This window comes from Egretta garzetta, unplaced genomic scaffold, assembly GCF_000687185.1.
Source record: "Egretta garzetta isolate BGI_Z169 unplaced genomic scaffold, ASM68718v1 scaffold340, whole genome shotgun sequence".
Taxonomy (NCBI): Eukaryota; Metazoa; Chordata; class Aves; order Pelecaniformes; family Ardeidae; genus Egretta; species Egretta garzetta.
The window spans coordinates 806262-826515 of record NW_009258377.1 but is presented as its reverse complement, the minus strand read 5'-3'; the positions used below and the strand labels follow the sequence as shown (position 1 = coordinate 826515).

At 41.9% G+C, this 20254-nt stretch overlaps 1 protein-coding gene across 4 annotated transcripts in view; it reads left to right on the top strand.

Moving 5' to 3' along the window:
- CHD7 (chromodomain helicase DNA binding protein 7) overlaps positions 1 to 20254 on the top strand; it is a 131804-nt gene that overhangs the window by 35350 nt on the left and 76200 nt on the right. For all 4 annotated transcript variants that reach the window (XM_035895810.1, XM_035895821.1, XM_035895813.1 and 1 more), the window contains exon 2: positions 4306 to 6163. In XM_035895810.1, the coding sequence (XP_035751703.1) occupies positions 4481 to 6163 (1683 nt within the window). In that variant the 5' untranslated portion in view covers positions 4306 to 4480. The remainder of the gene's footprint in view (positions 1 to 4305; positions 6164 to 20254) is intronic.

Below are 20254 nucleotides of genomic sequence, written 5' to 3'. Positions count from 1 at the left end.
TGTCTGTGAAGTACTTGAGTTTTGTCTGAGATACCAACTGATACCTGTAAAAATATCAACTCTGTGTGACGCATCTCACTTCAGGCTTCGAGCAGTCACTATTAGCTGCCTTCACACATTCTGTTTATTCAGTTTACTTGCTGCAAGGCCATCAAGAAATGCTGCTAAATGTCTTGTATAGAAGGATCAATAGTTGAATCGAAGGACCTGTTGAAATGTCCTTCTGAATGGCAGAGTGTGAAGATGGTGTTGTGGAGGGTGCGTGCACCTGTGTGCTGCCCTTCCTGCTTCCTTGTCTTGAGTGCTGGGATCTGCTGCTTTGGGAGCAAGACTATCGAAGTTCAGGTTTTAGTTTTTGCAGCCCTAGATCAGCTTATATATATGCAGCAGCCAGTTCTGTTCCACTCATAAAAGTGGGAAGCTGCCCAAGGCTACTGAGTCCACATAGCTCTGAAATACTAAGCTGAGCAATGGTTAACTACTACTTAAATTTGAGATCTAGCTGTTTAGGACTGGAATGTTGCAGTCTGGAGTAAACTTAAGCTTTGTCTGTTGAGACAACAGGGTTGTTAAGCAATTGACTGTGTCCTGGTAGTTGGGATCATACCATTGCTTTGAACAGAAAGAGGTTGTCTAGGCGGTCTTAAGGAAACATACTGACTTTGAGTTCAGTCTTGTTGATAGAATCTTTCATGTTCAGGAACAGAAAAGCTATGGAATTTTGTAGCAGAATCAGTATAGTTTGTTTAAGATTATTTAAAAAAAAAAAAAAGGTTCACTATCTCTTCATACATTCACACTTTGGTTCAGCAATCTGCCTTTCTAAGGCCTGGAAAATAGTTGTTGCTTCATGAATGTCTGTTGGTTTTAACTTACAGGATAGTAGAGAAGATGCATGAATATGTATTTTCAAACTACTTAATAAAAAAAAGGACTTTAAACAGAGCTTAACATGATCAGTCTTGCTGTTAATTTTCTGCTTTCATAGGGAAGTGAACAGTGGTGCTTGGTGAATTCATTTTAGCTAGAATTATTGCTTGATGCAAGTTCTACCTTTGTGATTTAAGCAGAGAAATACATTACCTGTAGTGAAAGAAGCAAAGAAAAGATTGCAACTTACAATAAGGCTGTGACTCTCATGACTTGCTTAATTATCTAGAAGACATCTATCCTGTTAGCGTAGGTTGAGAGCTTACTAGGCAATTTCAATATTGACTGTTTTCTTATCAAAAAGTTGGTTTATTCATTTTCTTAGGGCTTTAGCTGCCACTGCCTTTCATACTTCAACATTTGCTGTTAGCCATGTATCACATCAGGGGTGTGACTTTTATTTGAGGAAGTAGAATAAGGTTTGTGAGAGCACAACTTCTGACTGTAAAGGGCTGGGTCATTAAATTTAAGGCTAAACTTAAACCACAGTTTCAAGGCATCTTCTCAAACACATTCTCATGCTCTGTTTCAAACCCAATATCTTTAGCATCAACAGCTCAAACATGAAATCGATTCACACTTCAGATAAAAATGCAGAGCTAAAATCATAAATAGCAGCAGTGTTTTCGTTCTTAATGTAGATGACGGAATTGTTTGCATACAAGCTGCATCATAAACGTAGAAGTTACTTTTCTTGTTAAAGAGCATGTGCCCAGGAAGCCAGGTGACGTTCCACAGAACATCTCCTTCATTGTAAGGGACAGTTCCTAGCCCAAACTGGCAAATTGGGATGGAGTCAGCTGGGCAGAATTGAAGTGTGTTTAATTAAACAACACCCTTATCCTATCCTGTCCTGTCCAGTCCTATCCTATCCAGCTTGGTTTTCTGGGTATGGTAGCAGGCCCTAACTACTGTTAACCAATGTTGACTGTTACTGGTGGCTGACTCTCACTTGAATTTTATTGGAAGCCTGTCAGCTGACGAACAGTGAGGGAAGCAGCGCAATTCAAATGTTCCTTGATGCTTGTAGCCTTGTTTCTGGAGATGCTCTGTTAGCCTGTCTACAACAGATAGCAAAGGGAATTCTTCTATGTAGATTCCAGTTACTTTTATTGCAAAGTTTCGTTAGTGCTTCAGGAGAGTTAGAGCATCCTTGTCTTCAAAAACGGTTCTTTCAGCAGGCATGATTTAAATAATAAAATGAGGGAAGATTCTTACCTGTTCATACCCCTGTGGCTGTAAACAGGTTAGCTGATAGGTGAGATCCTCTGCTTGGCTCGAGTTTGATATTGGCCAGATTACGTCAGTGGTTGGGAGGTAACAGTGTCTGCTCTTTAGCATTTCCAGGCAAAGAGACTGTTCTGTTAGATGGAGAGTCTCAGTCCATGCTGATGTCCAGCTTTGCCAGCTCGTGATGGCAGTGTGCACCAACAGAGATAGCAGTGTCAGAAGTCCTTGAGCCATCTTAAATCAGTGGGGGGATCTTCACCACGGCAGAGTGGTCTGCTCTGGAGCAGTCTAATACTGAAGGCTTGTTTGGGTGAATGAAGGAGGCTTCTTCTCGCCTTGTTGCAGGAACTTCTTTATGCTGTGCTTTACTAAACTGATGGAGGTGGTAAATATTACAGATGGCCTCTGCTTAATAAAGGAAATGAAATTAAAAAAATGGCAATATGAAGATGGCTCACAGGAATTTACCCTGAAGTTATTTAGAAATACAAGTGTTAATATCCCAGACGAGCACTAAAGAGATTTAAGAGTGTGGTTTTAAAGGTGACATTCAAATGCTATTTTAAGAGGAGTGATAAATGCTTGTACTTTTCCTCTTGTCCTCTACTTCATGCTGTAGAATGAACAATGGCTCTTGACAATGGCTACAAGAAGTGTAATAAATGTGCTGATATTTTCTCCCTAAAACTTGTCTGGGACAAATTGCCTTCAGTTAAAATAGTCTGCCCTAGCATTTTGCATCGAAAGTGACTGAAAGCATCCCTCTTTGCAACAAAATGCAAGATGTGAAAGTACAAACCTGTAAATCTTCTTTTCTTGGATCACTGATTAAGGGCAAGTTGGTATCTGCAAGTACAGTCGCCACTAAATTATGACAAAGATGCAAAAATAATTGTTCTTATTTGCTATGTGGATGGGCTTCCTTGACTACCATCTTAAAGTTTGTTTTGAGATGTAAGACATGGCATTTAAATTTCTGATCTTAAGGAAAGATAGCATTAAACTAGTTTTGTTCATAATTACCAGATGCAAACAAAATCTTACAAGTTGTTGTGGGGAGAGAACGGGGGACACGTTTCAGAACATGCCAGTCTCCCATGTGAAAAACCTAAACGGGAACTTTCCTGAATCTGCCCTGTTACTGTCTTGCTTTTTTCTTTTTTCCCAAGTCCAAGTGAGTACCTTGTTAGGTTAGCATTTCATTATTCAAATTCTTTTGCCGTTACTAATTCTCCTAAATGTGTTTTCGAGATTGTAATTCTGGAGAGAACAAAACTTCAGTGTGGTCTTCTAAAGTGCTGTAGTTGCAGTTAGTAGCATGATTGCCTGAAGATGAATAAGGAACACCAATGATAGTGTTCCCTGTTATCGTCATGAGACAAGTTAGGATATGGATTGAGAAATCCACCCTATCATAGAATGAAGCTTTTGAATTTAAATTTCTTACACAAATTGAGCATATAGTTTTGCTTAAATGGGAAGAAGTGTCATGTCTTTCAGTTTACAACTCCATTAAATGAAAATGGATCGTATGTTTAAAAAAAAATACATTTTTTTGGTTTTGGCTTCCTAAATGTTAAGTCTTGGTGTTTAGTATGTTTTAGAGGGTCACCTCCGAGTGCGTTTGAAAAATCTGTTGTCTGTATAACTAACTTTAGTCTGTCGTAGGACTTGGTGCTTCTGCTTGCTCATCTGATTACACAGCTCAAGGGAATAAGGTTAGGGCCGTGCTGTTGGTAACTAGAGCGTTTTCAGGGCTTTAGTTCGGCAGATGGGCTGCTTGGCTATATTCATACATCTGCCTACCTGCTGTGGCAGCTGCTGCTGCTGCATGTTGTGTTCTTTTGTTCTGTTCCACCCAAGAAAGGAGCACTAGGAAGTGTAGTGAATGGATTAATTTAAGGTTAAGGCTAGTATTTTGCTTGCTTCCTAACTCTCTATCATAATAAAGCTTCTGATAAAGGTAATGAATCCTTCGTAAAGTGAAATAGATTTTTTTTTTTTTTTTTTTTTTAAGATGTATTTCAGGGGCTGAAACTAGCTAGCGTTGTCTAAAAAACAGTCAAGTGTGTTTTCTTTATATTGCCTGATGTTATTTATTTCAATATCTTCCTCTCTTTCTCCCCCTTCCCCCGCTTTTTCTAGGAGCAGTAACCAGACTTTGCCTGACACTGCGTGGTCCAAAAGAATTAAGGAAATATGGAATGACATGAAGGAGATTAGTTGAGGATTAAAGGCTTTGAGGACAAAACACCTCGCCGAGGTGAAGCACAGACTAGCATTCTAGTTGTAGCTCCGAGGAGCTGTGTGCTGAAAAAAGATGGCAGATCCAGGAATGATGAGTCTGTTTGGAGAAGATGGGAATATTTTTAGTGAAGGGTTGGAAGGTCTTGGAGAATGCGGATATCCTGAAAATACAGTAAATCCTATGGGGCAGCAAATGCCCATGGATCAAGGATTTCCCTCTTTACAGTCATCTCTTCATCATCCCCCTGCAAATCAAAATCAAGCCAAGTTGACCCATTTTGATCACTATAATCAATACGAACAGCAGAAAATGCACCTGATGGATCAGCCGAACAGGATGATAAGCAACGCCCCTGGGAATGGTATATCGTCTCCTCATTCACAGTATCACAACCCTCCCGTTCCTCAGGTTCCTCATGGCAGTGGTGCTAGTGGTCAGATGGGAGTCTATCCCAGCATGCAGAACGAAAGACACGGGCAACCCTTCGTAGACAGTGGCTCCATGTGGGGACCACGGGCAGTTCAAGTGCCAGACCAGATAAGAGCACCGTACCAGCAGCAGCAGCAGCAGCAACCGCAGCCGACGCAGCCGCCACAGGCACCCTCCGGACCCCCTGGGCAGGGCCATCCTCAGCACATGCAGCAGATGGGAAACTACATGGCTCGTGGTGATTTTTCAATGCAGCAGCACGGTCAGCCGCAACAGCAGAGGATGAACCAGTTTTCTCAAGGCCAAGAAGGCCTCAATCAGGGAAACCCTTTCATTGCCACCTCAGGACCTGGCCACTTGTCTCATGTGCCCCAGCAGAATCCCAGTATGGCACCTTCTTTGCGACACTCAGTCCAGCAATTTCACCACCATCCCCCCACTGCTCTCCATGGAGAATCAGTAGCCCACAGTCCCAGATTCTCCCCTAATCCTCCCCAGCAGGGTGCTGTTAGGCCGCAAACACTTAATTTTAGTTCTCGGAGCCAGACGGTACCCTCACCTACTATAAACAACTCAGGGCAGTATTCTCGATATCCTTACAGTAACCTTAATCAGGGATTAGTTAATAATACAGGGATGAATCAGAATTTAGGCCTTACAAATAACACTCCAATGAATCAATCTGTACCAAGATACCCAAATGCTGTCGGATTTCCATCAAACAGTGGTCAAGGACTAATGCACCAGCAACCCATCCACCCTAGTGGCTCACTTAACCAAATGAACACGCAAACTATGCACCCTTCACAGCCTCAGGGAACTTATGCCTCTCCACCTCCCATGTCACCTATGAAAGCAATGAGTAATCCAGCAGGTACACCTCCGCCACAGGTTAGACCTGGTAGTGCTGGAATACCAATGGAAGTTGGCAGTTATCCAAATATACCCCATCCTCAGCCGTCACACCAGCCCCCTGGTGCCATGGGAATTGGACAAAGGAATATGGGCCCCCGAAACATGCAACAGAATCGTCCATTTATGGGTATGTCTTCAACACCACGGGAGATGGGTGGGCACATGAGACCAAATGGTTGTCCAGGTGTTGGCCTTGCAGATCCACAAGCAATACAAGAGCGACTAATATCTGGCCAGCAGCTTCCTAGTCAACAGCAGTCTTTTCAACAGCAAATGCCAACCTGTCCTCCCATGCAGCCTCATCCAGGGATACATCATCAGTCTTCACCACCCCCACATCCTCATCATCAGCCTTGGGCACAGCTTCACCAGTCACCACAAAACACACCACAAAAAGTGCCTGTCCTTCAGGTAAGCTACTTCCAATGAGTAGAAAATGTTTTAAATTACTGTAAATGCGTTCCAGGGTACACAAGATCTATGGCTTCAGATTAGTTGCTCCTGTTTGACTCCCCTGTTTGTTATTGGTTATGTGGCTTTCTTGGTGCACAGAAGCTGAAGGTAAAATAAGGTTCGGGTAGCTTGTTCTTACAGTAATTTTTACAGACTAATGTTAAGGATAGACCAAAATATGGTACAGCAACAGGACAAGCTGAATACCTGCTTTTTTCACGTTGGTTCCTTTGAGGGGAAAACAGAAAGCATGTGTGAGAATTGTCATTTTAACTATTAATTTTTGTATTAGCAACTTGGAGAAAGAAGTGTGTGTTAATAATGGGTTTGTTTTGGCCAAACCGAGGGTATTCTTGAAATCCTAAGGGAATGTTTTGTGGTTTTAAATTGAAGCTGAAATTTTTAAATGCGAAAAGATTTCCAGGATGGACTACTTCAGCACTAAGTAATGCAACTGAGAAGTGATGGGGCAACAGTTTATGCAAGGGGAAGACAGCAGATGTGAATCGTAGTCTGAAATCAAATCTTCTGAGGCTTAAATGAAATCTCGAATGGGATAGAAGTTTCACTTTACTGAATCTCTGATCTGCTGGGTTTCGATGAGAACTTACTGCTTCCACGTCATTTTCAATTAAAAGCTAAAAACAGTAAAACATCTTGATCCTCTCTAGCTTAGCGGGTTTGACTACATGCTAGTACGTTAAGCTGAAAAAGTGCCTTTGGGATCTTCTCATTTGCCATTGATTGCCTCTGGCTCTGAGTCACCATTCAAGAGGTTTTGGTACTGAATGAATAGGTAGTCAAGATATCAGAGGTTTAATTTTTTATTTTTTTTTTTTTTAAACCAGTCAGTAATTAATGCCAAGTAGCTCTGCCCATAAATATTTGGAGACAGTTGTTGGAATGCAGTCATAATGATACGATGCTACAATAAGCTTAATAAATCATAAAAACAGCTGTCCTAGCCAGTGTCCCGGGCCTGTGCGGAAAGCAGCTGCTCAGCAGTCCCCTCCACTGCTGCCTGCCGGCTGCTTCTGTTAGCCGCTCCGCACAGCGTGAGGTGGGTCTGGGAATCAGATGTATGTGCTGCAGAGAGGCAGCTGACAAGGAGTGGTGGATGGAGCAGCTCAGCAGCTGGGAGAGGCTTCCACATTCCCTGTGGAAGAGAGGAGGGGGGGAACGCTGGAGGTGCTGTAGGGTGGGGAAGCCCTGGGAGGGAGATCCGGAGACTAAGCTGGGCAAGGGGAAGGACACTGTTTTTCTGGGAGGGAGGAGGAAGTTCTCCTCTTGAAGGGGCAAAAAAATATCTTCAAGACTGTCTTTCTCTCCCCTGCCCCCCTCAGCATTGGTGTGAAATTTTATATCTGTGTTGGCCCTTCCTCTCCCCCCCACCTCCACGCACAGGCTTTGTTTGGAGAACCTGAGTTACAGTTCTCACATGCATATGGAATTGTGTGTTCCTTCTTGAGAAAGCAGCTCTTGACAATACCCCTTGTGTTACTGACTGTGCGGGTAAGCAGAATGAAAAGGAAGAGAACTCAAAGACTGTAAGAAAAAAGCCAAGAGAATGAGCACATATTTGGAAAGGGGGTAACGACAGCATGGAGGAATTGGTACAGAAAGATTGGGGATCAGAAAAAGAAGTAAAAAATGTGGGGTTTACCCTGAAGATGAGGGCCTGAAACATCTAGCAGAAAAAAAACTTGAGAGAAAGTTGTAGAAATGGCAACGTAAGACTTCTAAGGTGGTAAAGGAATAAGAAGCAGTGCCACTGGGATCTTTCACAACTAGTGACGGTGGGGGTGTGGGAAGGGAAGACTTGAGTTGAATTGTGCCCTAAAGCTGTGTTGTTCTTCACTGGCATTAATTCCTTGTTTTCATCTGGCCATCCAGTAAACGCTTTTTTTGGCAGCAAGAGGTGGTTTTGGAGGAGAAGGGTTACTTGGAGAGTGGACAGGCTTGTTAAATGTTCTTGGGATGTTCATTTGCCTTTAATCAGTGAAGAGGTAAAGCGCAGGCAGCTCAACCCTTAAATGAGCTATGCAACCTATTACAAAGTTCTGAACTGCAGATGAATAGCTTGAACAAAGGTAAGTGCCGAAACTAAATAATTAGAGGAAAACCACATGATAACTCAAGTTACTTGATTAAAATCAGTAATTCAAATGGTTGTAGTTAGCCAAGTAACTTCTCTGTTAAGTTTTTATTTGGTAACATACCTTCCCATTAAGTAATTAGTTTGAGACCTGACTGTAGTAATGAAACTCTTGACAGGCAGGCATTTCCCCCTTCAAAACTGTTTGGATTAAATAAATAATTGTTCAAGTCAATGAAAACTCAGCTCCTCCCCACCGCCTGGGGAAAAATGCAGATGTGCGAAACCCCTGCTCTTCAGACTGAATACAGAACCTGTAGCTCTCCTGTCTTGTGTCGTGGTTTTCCCTTCATGTCAGTTGGCAGAAAACTGTTCACTGAAGAACAGTTATTTAAATGACTGGTTTGTTTTTATTTGTATAAAATGAATCAACAAAATGAATATAGTCAGTGAAATGGCAATCACTGTGTGCTTTTAAATCAACAGAAGCCATCTTAGTAATTATTTTTCTGTGATTTGAAGCTAGCCTTATCATGGGAAGGCTGTAATGCTTGTGGTTAACCAAATTACTGTTTTGTTTTTAGATATGTTGGAAGGAAAGTGAAGTTCTTTTGCTTTTAACTTGAAAGAAATTGCTGTGTCAATTCTAGGGCTTGTTATTTCTTTCTTGTGTGCAACACTGCAAATTACTTTGGCTGGGAGATAGAGCTGGTGATTGACAATTCAGCTGGTTTAGATTAATAGCTGAAAACTAGACATGGTCATTAGGACCTTGTTAGCAGTGAGTTGCTGGCTTCACTGGAGTTTGACAGATTCATAAGAACCACCGTAGTGTTGGGACATTCAGTCAGGGTGCTTGGTTTTTCAAGCCCTCTTTTGAAACATTCTTCACCAAAGGCTTTTGGAAGAGCTCGGTGGCTGTGGCGTGAGGAGGCGGGTTCTGCTGTGGCCGGGTGATCAGCCAAGGTGCAAAGCAGAGGGTAGGAGTAGCTTGCTTGTTTTCACAGTGGAGGCATCTGTGTTGGGCCTGTGAGCTTCTGATCTCCAAAATACTCAAGTGATTGGGAAAAGAGTGAAAAGTCAGTTTTCTGCCAAGTTTGTTGCTGCTATTAGCACACTCAAAGCTGAATGCCAAGTGCATATGTGGTGAAGAGCCTAAGGATAATGAAACCAAATAATTAGAAATACAACAGGAACATCAATCACTTGGCCGTAAGCTGTGTGAGTCAAGGCATGGACAGGAGATATTTAGATTGGATATTAGGAAAGTCTTCTTCACCGAAAAGGTTGTCAAGCACTGGAAGAGGCTGCGCACTTGGTTGAGGTCCCCATCCCTGGAGGTATTTCAAAGATGCGTAGATGTGGTGCTTAGGGACATAGTTTAGTGGTGGGCTTGGCAGGGTTAGGTTAACGGTTGGACTCTATGATCTTTAAGGTTTTTTTCCAGCCTAAATGATTCTATGATTCTGTGGTGCCTGGGCAGTGAAATGGCAGGCAAAAACTTCTCCTTAGGAGCAGGGTCTCGGTGTTACCTGAGAATGGGCCATGGCAGTCGAAGAAATAAAATGTTAGGAATTGTTATGGAAGTAGTAGAGAGCAAAACAAAGATTGTTATCATGTTGCTACATGTATGCTCAGTATGCCGATGTGGCAAGTGCTGTGCAGGTCCGTGTCCCTTCCTCAGGCCTCAGGAAATACAGTAGCACTTGAAAAAGCACAGACGGGGGCGATTGAGGGGGGAAGGGAAGGGAAGGAGAGAGATGTTGAAAGCTTCTAAAATTGTGAGTAATATGGGTGCATGAAGAAGGTGAATGTGAAACAAGGGTTGTCACCTGTTTTTGTCTCCTCAGCAAATTATGAGGTGGTAAGCTCAGAACTGCACAATAAGATGCTGATCTCTGAGATGTTGCAGAAAAATGCTGCATTGTTTTGATAAACATGAGGGTACCACATTTGGCTTAGCCAATCTGTGCTGTAAATAAGGGGCTAAGAGTTTGTTATTAGGGTGCATCTACTGTGTGCGTGTTCGGTTCTTGTACTCTTCCACAGACTTTATCAGAGAGGTGATATCAGGTTAGATGGGCTTCTGGGGGCCTAATGGTATGCAGTTGCTCTTACGTATAGTTATTTTCAGAGAATTTCAGTAGTGATAGAGCAAGTGTAGGAGTTTTCTCTGCCAAGAATAGGCTATCCTGGGTGTGTTGTTATACAGGACTTATTTACCCACAGCTATTGTGTGGGCTGAAGTTTCGAGTCCTGTTCGTTAATCATTTTCCACAAATGTGATCTCCATTATTTATAGTCAAACACAGAAATACTTAAATGACAGTTACGGAATAGCCTCCATGCTCGACTAAATGGTAGAGCTCAATGGTGGGCACCAGTAGTGTTGAAGGATGCTGGGTTGTGGTGTCCAGCTTCTTGCGGAGAAGGAATTTATTTTGTGTGTGTTACCGGTTCACTGCCAGGTTCGCTCTGCTGGCCTTATTATCTGTGGGCATGTGACTTTGCTTTAAATCATAATTCATAGCTGTGTTTGGTATGAACACATTCTTTTGAAATTTCCTGCCCTCCCTTGCAGGGGAAGAGGCAGGGAAAAGTCCTGCTGAGTCACCAGCTGGGTCACCCCTGTCACAGGCCCTTCCCGCATTTTCAAACTCTGTGTTGCTGCCTCAGTTTAATTTAGTCTTGGATATACCTGAATGGAGAGGGATATTAATGAAAACTGCTATCAGCTGGAGTGGTTTGACACAATATCCTAACCCAGCGGAGAATGCATGTTAAGTCAGTTACTGCTGGCACACTAAAACGAAGTAGACTTTCTCCTGGGTATTTAATTGTTCTAATGCCTGAGAGCAGTAATAAGAGACTGACTTCTTACTTAATCTCTCCTTACTGTCGTCACATACCCAGTTATCTTACAATGTGTGTCCTATAATTGTATTTAGCAAGAAATTGTATCATTTCAGATGGTTAGGATTTTTTCCAAAAATTAATACTCATCAGCAATGTCCTAGAGCTCCAGGAAGAACTGTCAGCTTTTCTATCCCTTAAGTGTTCAGCTTTTCGACTATTTCCCTGACAACAAGTAGAACAACTCCAAATTTTTTAAAAACTTCCTAATGCCATTGGGTACTCTTTGTTTTGATACAGAGGCTATTTCACATGATTGCTGGCTGGTCTTTTGGGGTACTGTATGTGCTGCAAAGTCTTTATGGCTGCCCCTGGAAATTCTAGTTTCCCTCTGTAAGCAAGCATTCATAGACCAGCAACCAAGTGCATGTTGGCAAGACTGTTGAAGGTGCTACACTAAATGGAATTAAAAGAACCCACCAATACTGAACAATTGATTACAATCGTATATTATTTTTATATATAGATATGCATATGTATGTGTATTTATGTAAAATATATGTAAAAAACCTAGGTCGTATCAGAAGTTGTGGGGAATGATGAAGGAAGAGCTGAGAAGAAAACCTGTATTATTAATCTAAAATAGTAATGAGCTGATAATAGTAAATTTTTCATGAAAGTTTACAGGCTTCTGCAGTATTTTGTTGAGGCTCTGAGGAACTCCTGTATTTGAGCAATGTACGCAACATAATTAACTATAACTTTCCAAATAAAAGAAGAGGAGACTGTTAATGCTACCTTTGGTTAAAAGTATTGAAGTTATTTCACCTCTGTGGAGTAGAATAGTCTGTTACACTAATAAACTGATCCATCTGTAAGCTAGTTCACATGCAGGTCTCTCAAAGGATGTAACAATTAATATGAAATACTTTGTCCAGCCAGCAAAAGTTCATGTTCTAAAACTCCTCGGATATATTCCAGTTAATATTAACATATCCAAAGGCTTATTTCCTCCTCACCCTTGAGAAGGCTATATGTTCATTTGTAAATAAAGGGTTGCAGCGATTCTTCAGTGAATAGGCCTTTGGGCCAAAGATCTGTGGTTCTGAGGTGGTTTTGCTATAGATTTTTTGGGTCTTTTTTACTGTTGAGGAGGTACAAGCAACTTCGAGAATACTTCTTCCCTCAGGTGGCATGATTTGATGGTGATGAAAAGAGTTTGTGCCATTAAATTATTTGCCCTGGAGTTTTTCGGTAAAGCCAGTTTGCAGCATTAGCATAAAAACACAAGTTTGCATCAGCATACTGATATTGGAGGCTTAAGAGTTACCAGACTTTGTTCTTCAGCATGAATGTGTTGAAAGTTTCTATGGTGTGTTGGTGACCTGAACGTGTTTTTTCTTGAAATCATTAGCAGCATCTGAGGAATCGCCTAACTAGAAATATTTTTTTTAAATTTATGCTGCTGTTTAGTACTTCAGTACAGTATTCTTATCTGCTGATGGTCACTTCCAGTGGGATTTGGCAATCATTTTCCCATGGCTGAACACATTCTCACTGATGGTCACTTCCAGTGGGATTTGGCAATCATCTTATTTTCCCATGGCTGAACACATTCTCGTATTTTATATTTATTTGAACAAATTTAAATCTGTTGTTTCAGAGAAGCTTTTCTTCATGACTGAAAGCTGATAGTCTAATAGAAACCCTCATGTCTGTATCATCATCAGCCTACATAACTTACAAGGATGGAAAATTGGGACAAATGAAAGGAGAAATGTTTGATTATTTTTTTTACTTTTTTTTTTTTCTTTAAATACAGTGGCAATCTTAATAAGGAACAAGTTGCAGGCAAAGTAATAATTTCCTGCCTTTTTATTATGGATCCTCCTCCTGGTCTTCCATCCTGCTCTTTCATGTGGAATTTGAGGCATCTGTTTGTTTTAAACTGATCTGCCTTTGCTTGTATCTTGAATGCAAGTGTCACAAACTTGCGTAAGTGTCCTCTCTTTTTTCCTCAGGGGAGAGTAAATGTCTCAGTTCCCACTGTGATGGGACACCAACACTTTGAAGTTCAATTTTTAACTTTAGTCTGTCAAAGTTGTTTTCTCCCTCAGTTCAGTGAGTCAGTGCTTTTCACTTTTAAATTTTCAGAATTGAGTTATAATGAAAGAACCAAACAATTATGAAGCTAAAATACTGAATTTTTTTTTTTGTTTAGAAAGGGACAGTCTCACATGAACAACATACCAGAATGGATGTGTGTACCTTTCTTCAAGTCTCTTTGAGAGCTTTCCTTTCTACGTGTCAATGTTCCTTTAATTGTATGGAGGTCCGTATATATTATAGAGGTGGTAATGTGGTCTGGATTTTGGGAGCAGATCACTTGTTTTTTTTTCTTCAGAGATGCCATCTATAAATATTTGGTACCTTCTTTCGTCAACAGAGTTGTAAAGTTTGGTAGCTAAGGAGCGAGATTAACACCCTTGAATTTTTCATGGTGATTAAAGCATCTGTTTGTACAGATCTTTCTTTTGAAAAATCCCCAAGTTTGCAGGTGTGGTTTAAAGATGGTGAAGCATCTTCTCAGGGAGCTGGTGGGAGCAGAGTAGGAAGCGTGGGCAGGAAGTGGTGGTCAGGGAGGGGGCAGCGAAAGGCCGAGCTGGGCTGATGGAGCAGCGCTGAGCCATAGGAACAGAGAGGAAATGGCCAAAGTCTGTGTTAAAACGGGGATGGAGAAGTTCAGGGAGTCACCCCACCTCTCCTGGGAGTCACCCCACCTCTCCCACGCCAGCTGCTTGAGCCCTTGCCAGAGGCAGCCATTTGGCACAAGGGTGCCCATTACTGCTCTGCACGCTGCTTCAGGGTGCACCTTTGTGGCACCGTGCTGTAGGCAGACGGTCTGCTGACTGCTTCTCAGCATAGTTGTGTGAAGTCAGGAACTCTCAATATCTAATCTGCTTAAAAAACATAATCCATGCAAATAAAGGTGGCTGAGGTCTGGGATACAGAACCTTAGCTCCTTCCTTGCATCAGTGTGCCTGATCTGAACTGGCTTATCTGGCCGGCTCACTTCTGGCCGGGTCACGTTCCTGGCATCTCTTCACTGTGTGACTACACATGATCACCCAAGCTGGTGGTGTTGGAGTGGGAATGCTTGGTGAAGGAAGGTGGGGACTGCCTCTTCCTCTGGCAGTGAGCTTTGAGGCCCATTATACCCTTACACAGCTTAAGTTTCTGTGGCACTTGCCCTCTGTAACCAGTCCTTGAGTCTTCCCTCAAATTTTGATAAATAAAACTTCCATTAGAAGTCAAAGCTTTGTCTTATTTTATTGAATTAGTGACAAACAGGTCGCGTTCCAACTTCTCCCCAATTTTTTTTAACTCTCACCTTTTGTTGTTTTTTTCACACAAATATAAATGACTGATTTGATTTCAGAGGTGTGTTTTCTTTTTTAGAAAAGAAGGGCTTTTTTTTCTCTTCCAACTGAAGTATTTGCAGCTATTTTGTTATTGAAGAGATAAAAGAACATCCTCTTTCTATCAGGGAGAGCTTGGCAGAATTTCATTAGATGTGCATCGTGTGCATTGAAATGAGGGAAGATGCCTGCAATATCTGTCAATAAATTGTCTTCTATGAGCACTGAATGAGATTTTTTTTTCCTTCAACATTGAAAATCGTTTAAAACCATGAAAAGTTAGAAATAAAACTCAGATTAATTTCTTAGTCTTCTTTATGAGGAAACAGAACTGAGAGATAGGACGGTTTAGCAATCTGAGTGTGGTTTTGATTTATAAACTCTTCAATCAGCATTCTTTCTGATTTTACTGACCTTGATACGTCGCCTATTTAGTTAGGATTTTCTCAAGTTACTGGGCAAGGTTGGTAATAGTGTTGCCCCTGTTTATGAAGAGGAACATATAGATGATGGGCATAAAGACTGTTATTTATTCAAAACCCAAGTTCATAAAACTCCCGATTCCAATTCTTACTCGCATATCTGTTACTCTATGCCATCTCCTTGCTCTCCTTGTCATTCCTTCCAGTATGGCTGTTGCTTAAGAATGCAGCTCAAGGAGATGGCCACGACCAGTCTTTAACAGTTCAAAGCAGGAAATCCCACTTCTTGTGTGGGAATTTGGTAATTGTAGAGGTTAGCCTGAGAGCAGTGCAATTATACAAGATGTGGAAGAAAACAAGTGGATTTCTCTCTGATCTTCCACTGTTGGGTTGGGAGGAATCTTTGTTCCTTTGCTTCTATTATTCCATCACCTGTGCATCCCTGAATCGGTCCCGAGGAGTCTGGATGCAACTCTTCCCTGTACTCCTCCTCAACAGTTTTACTGTGTTAGCCAAGCTTAGGAGACAGCAGCTCATGCATCGCACTGACTAAGTGCAAAAATTAAGAACTTCCGGGAGTGGATTCATATTGCATGGGTTGCTGCTGTAGAAATGGAACGTCAAAAAATCTTAACTCCTGGAGCTTGGCAGGTTTCTGAGGGGTGTCATTAACCTTTTAACTTTGGAAAATTGGAAGTATTTGTCTTCAAGTGTGCAGCACTTACTCTTTGGTATACAGCACCAAATGTATCTTTGCTATATTGATATAACATGTTGTAGGGAGTGCCAAACACTTATTTAAATTTCATATTTTCACTTTTTTATGTTTTTTAAACATAAACTCTTGTTATGTTAATCAGGGAAGAAATTTTCATATGTAATACAAGAGTTCCCAAAAGGAATGTTTGCCCACCTACAGTTCTTAAAACAGACTGAATAATCAGTTTAATCAGAAAAACATTAGTCAATTTTAATTGTGCTAATTAAATTGTGTTTTATTATGTCTCTGTAACTCATGCAACCAAAAGAACATAATGACCACAGTAACTGAGAAGTTAATACTTTTATAGATTTTTGGATTTAGTGTTCCTGTAAGAAAAGAGAGAGGACTTGTAACAAGCTTAATAACAAACTTCCCAATATCTAGTAGTCAATATAAACTCTGCTTTTTCTACTCTGCTTTTACATCTCCGTTCTCTCCAGATGGCCCCCATCCACTTGCATTCTGGTACTTCCTATCTTTTTTGGCCCTGCAAGACTCTGATAACTGTGATAATACTGTAATTTTCCTTACATGTGAGCGCTGAATGATATGAAGTGCTTTATTTTATTTTTGGAAGAAATCTTTCTGTACCAGCCAATTGTTGCTAATTATAGTGGGAAGCTTACAATATACAGTGCATGTTTGAATTTAAAGTGACACCTTACCATAAAAAGTTGACCTCACGGTTTACTTGTACAACTGTATGTGACATATATAGTCACTAAAACTAGTCTAAAACCTTGGACTTTATGGTTGTTATTCATATCTCACTCTGTTTGCTAATAGGATATTGTAAATGTTTACGGGGGCAAGCAGCATCAGTTGCGGACATAGGGATAAATGCCTCCAGTACTGGAATACTACTTAGTTCTTAAGTCTTTCTCTCTGCCAGCCTCCCTTGAAATATTTCAGGAAAACTTGCTGAAAACCAGATAATTGTAACTGAGGCATTAGGCTGGGATTTGGGGAGTCTTTGCTATCTGACATAGGTTGCTTGTTAACCCTTTGTTTGGTGTTTGTGTTGCCAGTATTGCTGTCAGGTGTGCTTGAGAGGTGCTCTCCAGCAGCGGGGGGACGGCAGAGCAGTTCCTGCAGTTCCCTGCCGCGCTGTACAGCAACACCTAGAAACGTAACTCAGAAACTGTTACTGGCAATGAGGGGTAAGTTGTACAGGGTTGCTTCAGACACAGCTCTCTGCTTATAATATAATATTACAATATAAAACAAAATTTAGACCTGATATTGCTGTAGGCACATCTGATTTAAGACTTGTGTATAGGGATTTTTACGTTTTACTATAGGTTGTGTAAAGAATGGCTAGAGCTAGGATACTAAAGGTATCTGCACTAGATACAAGGTATTTAATGTTTCATAGAGCGACGTTAATTGAACTGGCTGGAGAACTAAAGTATGATTTAGACATTATAATTAAGCGTTGCTTCAATTGGTACTGCTAAATGAGGTGTTTGTCCACAGAAAAGGAAGTGGGGGGGTTTTTGTTGTTTTTTTTTCTTTCTTTCCCCCCCCCTCCAGTTCTAATGACAGTTTCTGATTTAAGTTGTTAGTTTAGTTCAATTACTAGACCAGCTGGGAAAGGCCTACCTTTCATGTCATAAATACATATTAGATAACATATTCAAAGGCTTTTTTCATTTGTTGCTGTGACTAAAGAACTAGAGCTTGAGAAGTATCTCGGGCTCTTCGACATAAGTGGATCTTGGGAAGCATATATAACATCAAAGGATTTTTAACAAGTCTGTGATTTCAAGCCCACTTTGTCATGCTGAAGTTAATAAAATAGTGCAATGGAAAGGCCATTTGGAGAACTGCTGTCTTCCCACCCCAAAAGAAAAAGAAGAGTTGATTACTGATGATCTCTTTTGGTTTTGTATCTCACATATATCCATTAAGATTTCTCTGAGTTGGTGGTTTCAACTTCTGGTCTGTATACCTCTGAAGTCCCCTGTGGACTGCTTGTCAGTGACCTGGGGAAGGTGATTAAGGAGAGTAGATTTATATGCTAAGCAACAATATGCGTATGGGAAGTTTTTAAAGAGAATTACATCTCCACTACTAGAGGCTTACAGATTAAAAAATTAAAAAACAGAAAAAAAAAATTGACAGAACAGAGTTCTGTGTTGTAACATAAATCTCCCTTCAGATGGGATCTGCTCAGACTGGTGTCTGAAATGGCAGCAGTTACACCTCAGTGTAAAGCAAAGTGTATTGGGACCAGTACTGTTTAGTATCTTCATCAGTGACATAGACAGTGGGATCGAGTGCATGTTCAGCAACTTTGCAGACATCAAGCTGGGTGGTGCGATTGACACGCCTGAGCGACGGGATGTCATCCAGAGGGACCTGGACAAGCTGGAGAGGTGGGCCTGTGTGAACCTCGTGAGATTCAACAAGGCCAAGTGCAAGGTTTGCACATGGGTTGGGGCAACCCCTAGTATCAATACAGGCTGGGGGATGGAGGAATTGAGAGCAGCCCTGCTGAGAAAGACTTGGGGGAACTGGTGGATGAAAAGCTGGACATGAGCCGGTACTGTGTACTTGCAGCCCAGAAGGCCAACTGTGTCCTGGGCTGCATCAAGGGTGGCCAGCAAGTCGAGGGAGGTGATTCTGCCCCTCTACTCTGCTCTGGTGAGACCTCACTTGGAGCCCTGTGTCCAGCTCTGGGGTCCTCAGTATAAGAAGGAGATGGACCTGTTGGAGCAGGTCCAGAGGAGGGCCACAAGAATGATCAGAGGGCTGAAACACGTTTCTTATGAAGAAAGGCTGAGAGAGCTGGGCTTGTTGAGCCTGGAGAAGAGAAGGCTGTGGGGAGACTTTACTGCAGCCTTTCAGTACTTACTGAGGCCTTATAAGAAAGATGGGGACAGACTTTTTAGCAGGGCCTGTTGCAATAGGACAAGGGGTAGTGGTTTTAAACTAAAAGAGGGTAGATTCAGACTAGATAGAAGGAAGGCATTTTTTTATTATGAGGGTGGTGAAGCACTGGAACAGGTTGCCCAGAGAGGTGGTAGATGCCCCATCCCTGGAAACATTCAAGGTCAGGCTGGATGGGGCTCTGATCCAGTTGAAGATGTCCCTGCTCTTTATAGGGGGTTGGACTAGGTGGCCTTTAAAGGTCCCTTCTGACCCAAGCCATTCTGTGATTCTGTAATATCTTTGGGGGGAATCCCAAAGGTGAGTTCTGTGTTGGCTGATCAAGATGATGTATCCTCATCTCACCTGGAAGTAATGGATTGTACAGTGCCACCTTTTTTGGAAAAAACATATACTAAAAATGTTATGTTTGCCTTTGGATTTGAAGGGAATTGGGCATGACTGAGCCTTTCAGTGGAGCTGCAAATCTTGTAGTGGAAAGCGACAGCATGAAACCACAGTTACCTGAGTTGTTTGACAGGTTAGTATTAGTAAGCCAGCTAGAAAAAGGTGGCTTTAGCCTGTGATACCTACCCTCCACATCTGTTAACTTCTTCCATCAGAGAACCTTTGAGTAATTTGAGTCAGTGGGAATATGCTGGCGGGGCAGGCAAACCCGATCACTGTTTCCATTTCACAGGGTGGAAACGTGCAGGCGGGTAACACGCCTGGGGTTACGCAGGCGGCCACAAACCTCCTCCCTCTTCCTCCCCCGCCGCCCTGGGCAGGCTGCTGCTCTGAGGGGTGCCGAGCCAGGAGCCCTCCCTTGAGAAAAGTTAACACTGCTTGTTCCTCAACTCCTGCACACTTCGTCAGATGCTGCGTGGACTACTTCTGTGCATTTGTCTGTCCTCAAGAAAGGCAAAAAGCCTTTGGGTGTAGTCTTCTGTTCTGCTTTGTCTTTTAGTATATCTAAAATATTATCACTGCAGCTTCAGAAAGTAACTTTCTGCTTTTAAAGGGCTTTTACTAACTGTGTCTAACTGGATAAACTGAAGTTCTCATGCAGGACTGTGGGGCCTAATAGATAAAAGGAATATTAGTAGTGCACATGAAAACATCTACCGTACTTCAATCCTAGAAAACCACCAATTTATTTCTTGCAAGTCACAAACACAGAATTACTGAAATCTCTCAGCAATGTATTCTGTGAGTTGTAGATGCTGAAGAGGTAGATGCTTGTATTCATAAGTAAAGCAAAGAAAACATTGGGGGGGGGGCTATGAAACATGTATTATACAAGAAAAATGGGGCTGCAAGTGGTTGTGGTATGATCTGCAGGCTGTCTTGCTCCTGTTTTTTTCTTTCAGCACTCTTCGCTGGGTAAAAATACCTGGCTGGATGGCTGGGCCCAAAGCATGGTGGTGAATGGAGTTAAATCCGGTTGGTGGCCGGTCACAAGCGGTGTTCTCCAGGGCTCAGTATTGGGGCCAGTTCTGTTTAACATCTTTATCAATCATCTGGACAAGGGGATCTAGTGCACCCTCAGAAAGTTTGCAGACACCATCAAATTGGGCGGGATTGTTGGTCTGCTTGAGGGTAGGAAGTCTCTACAGAGGGATCTGG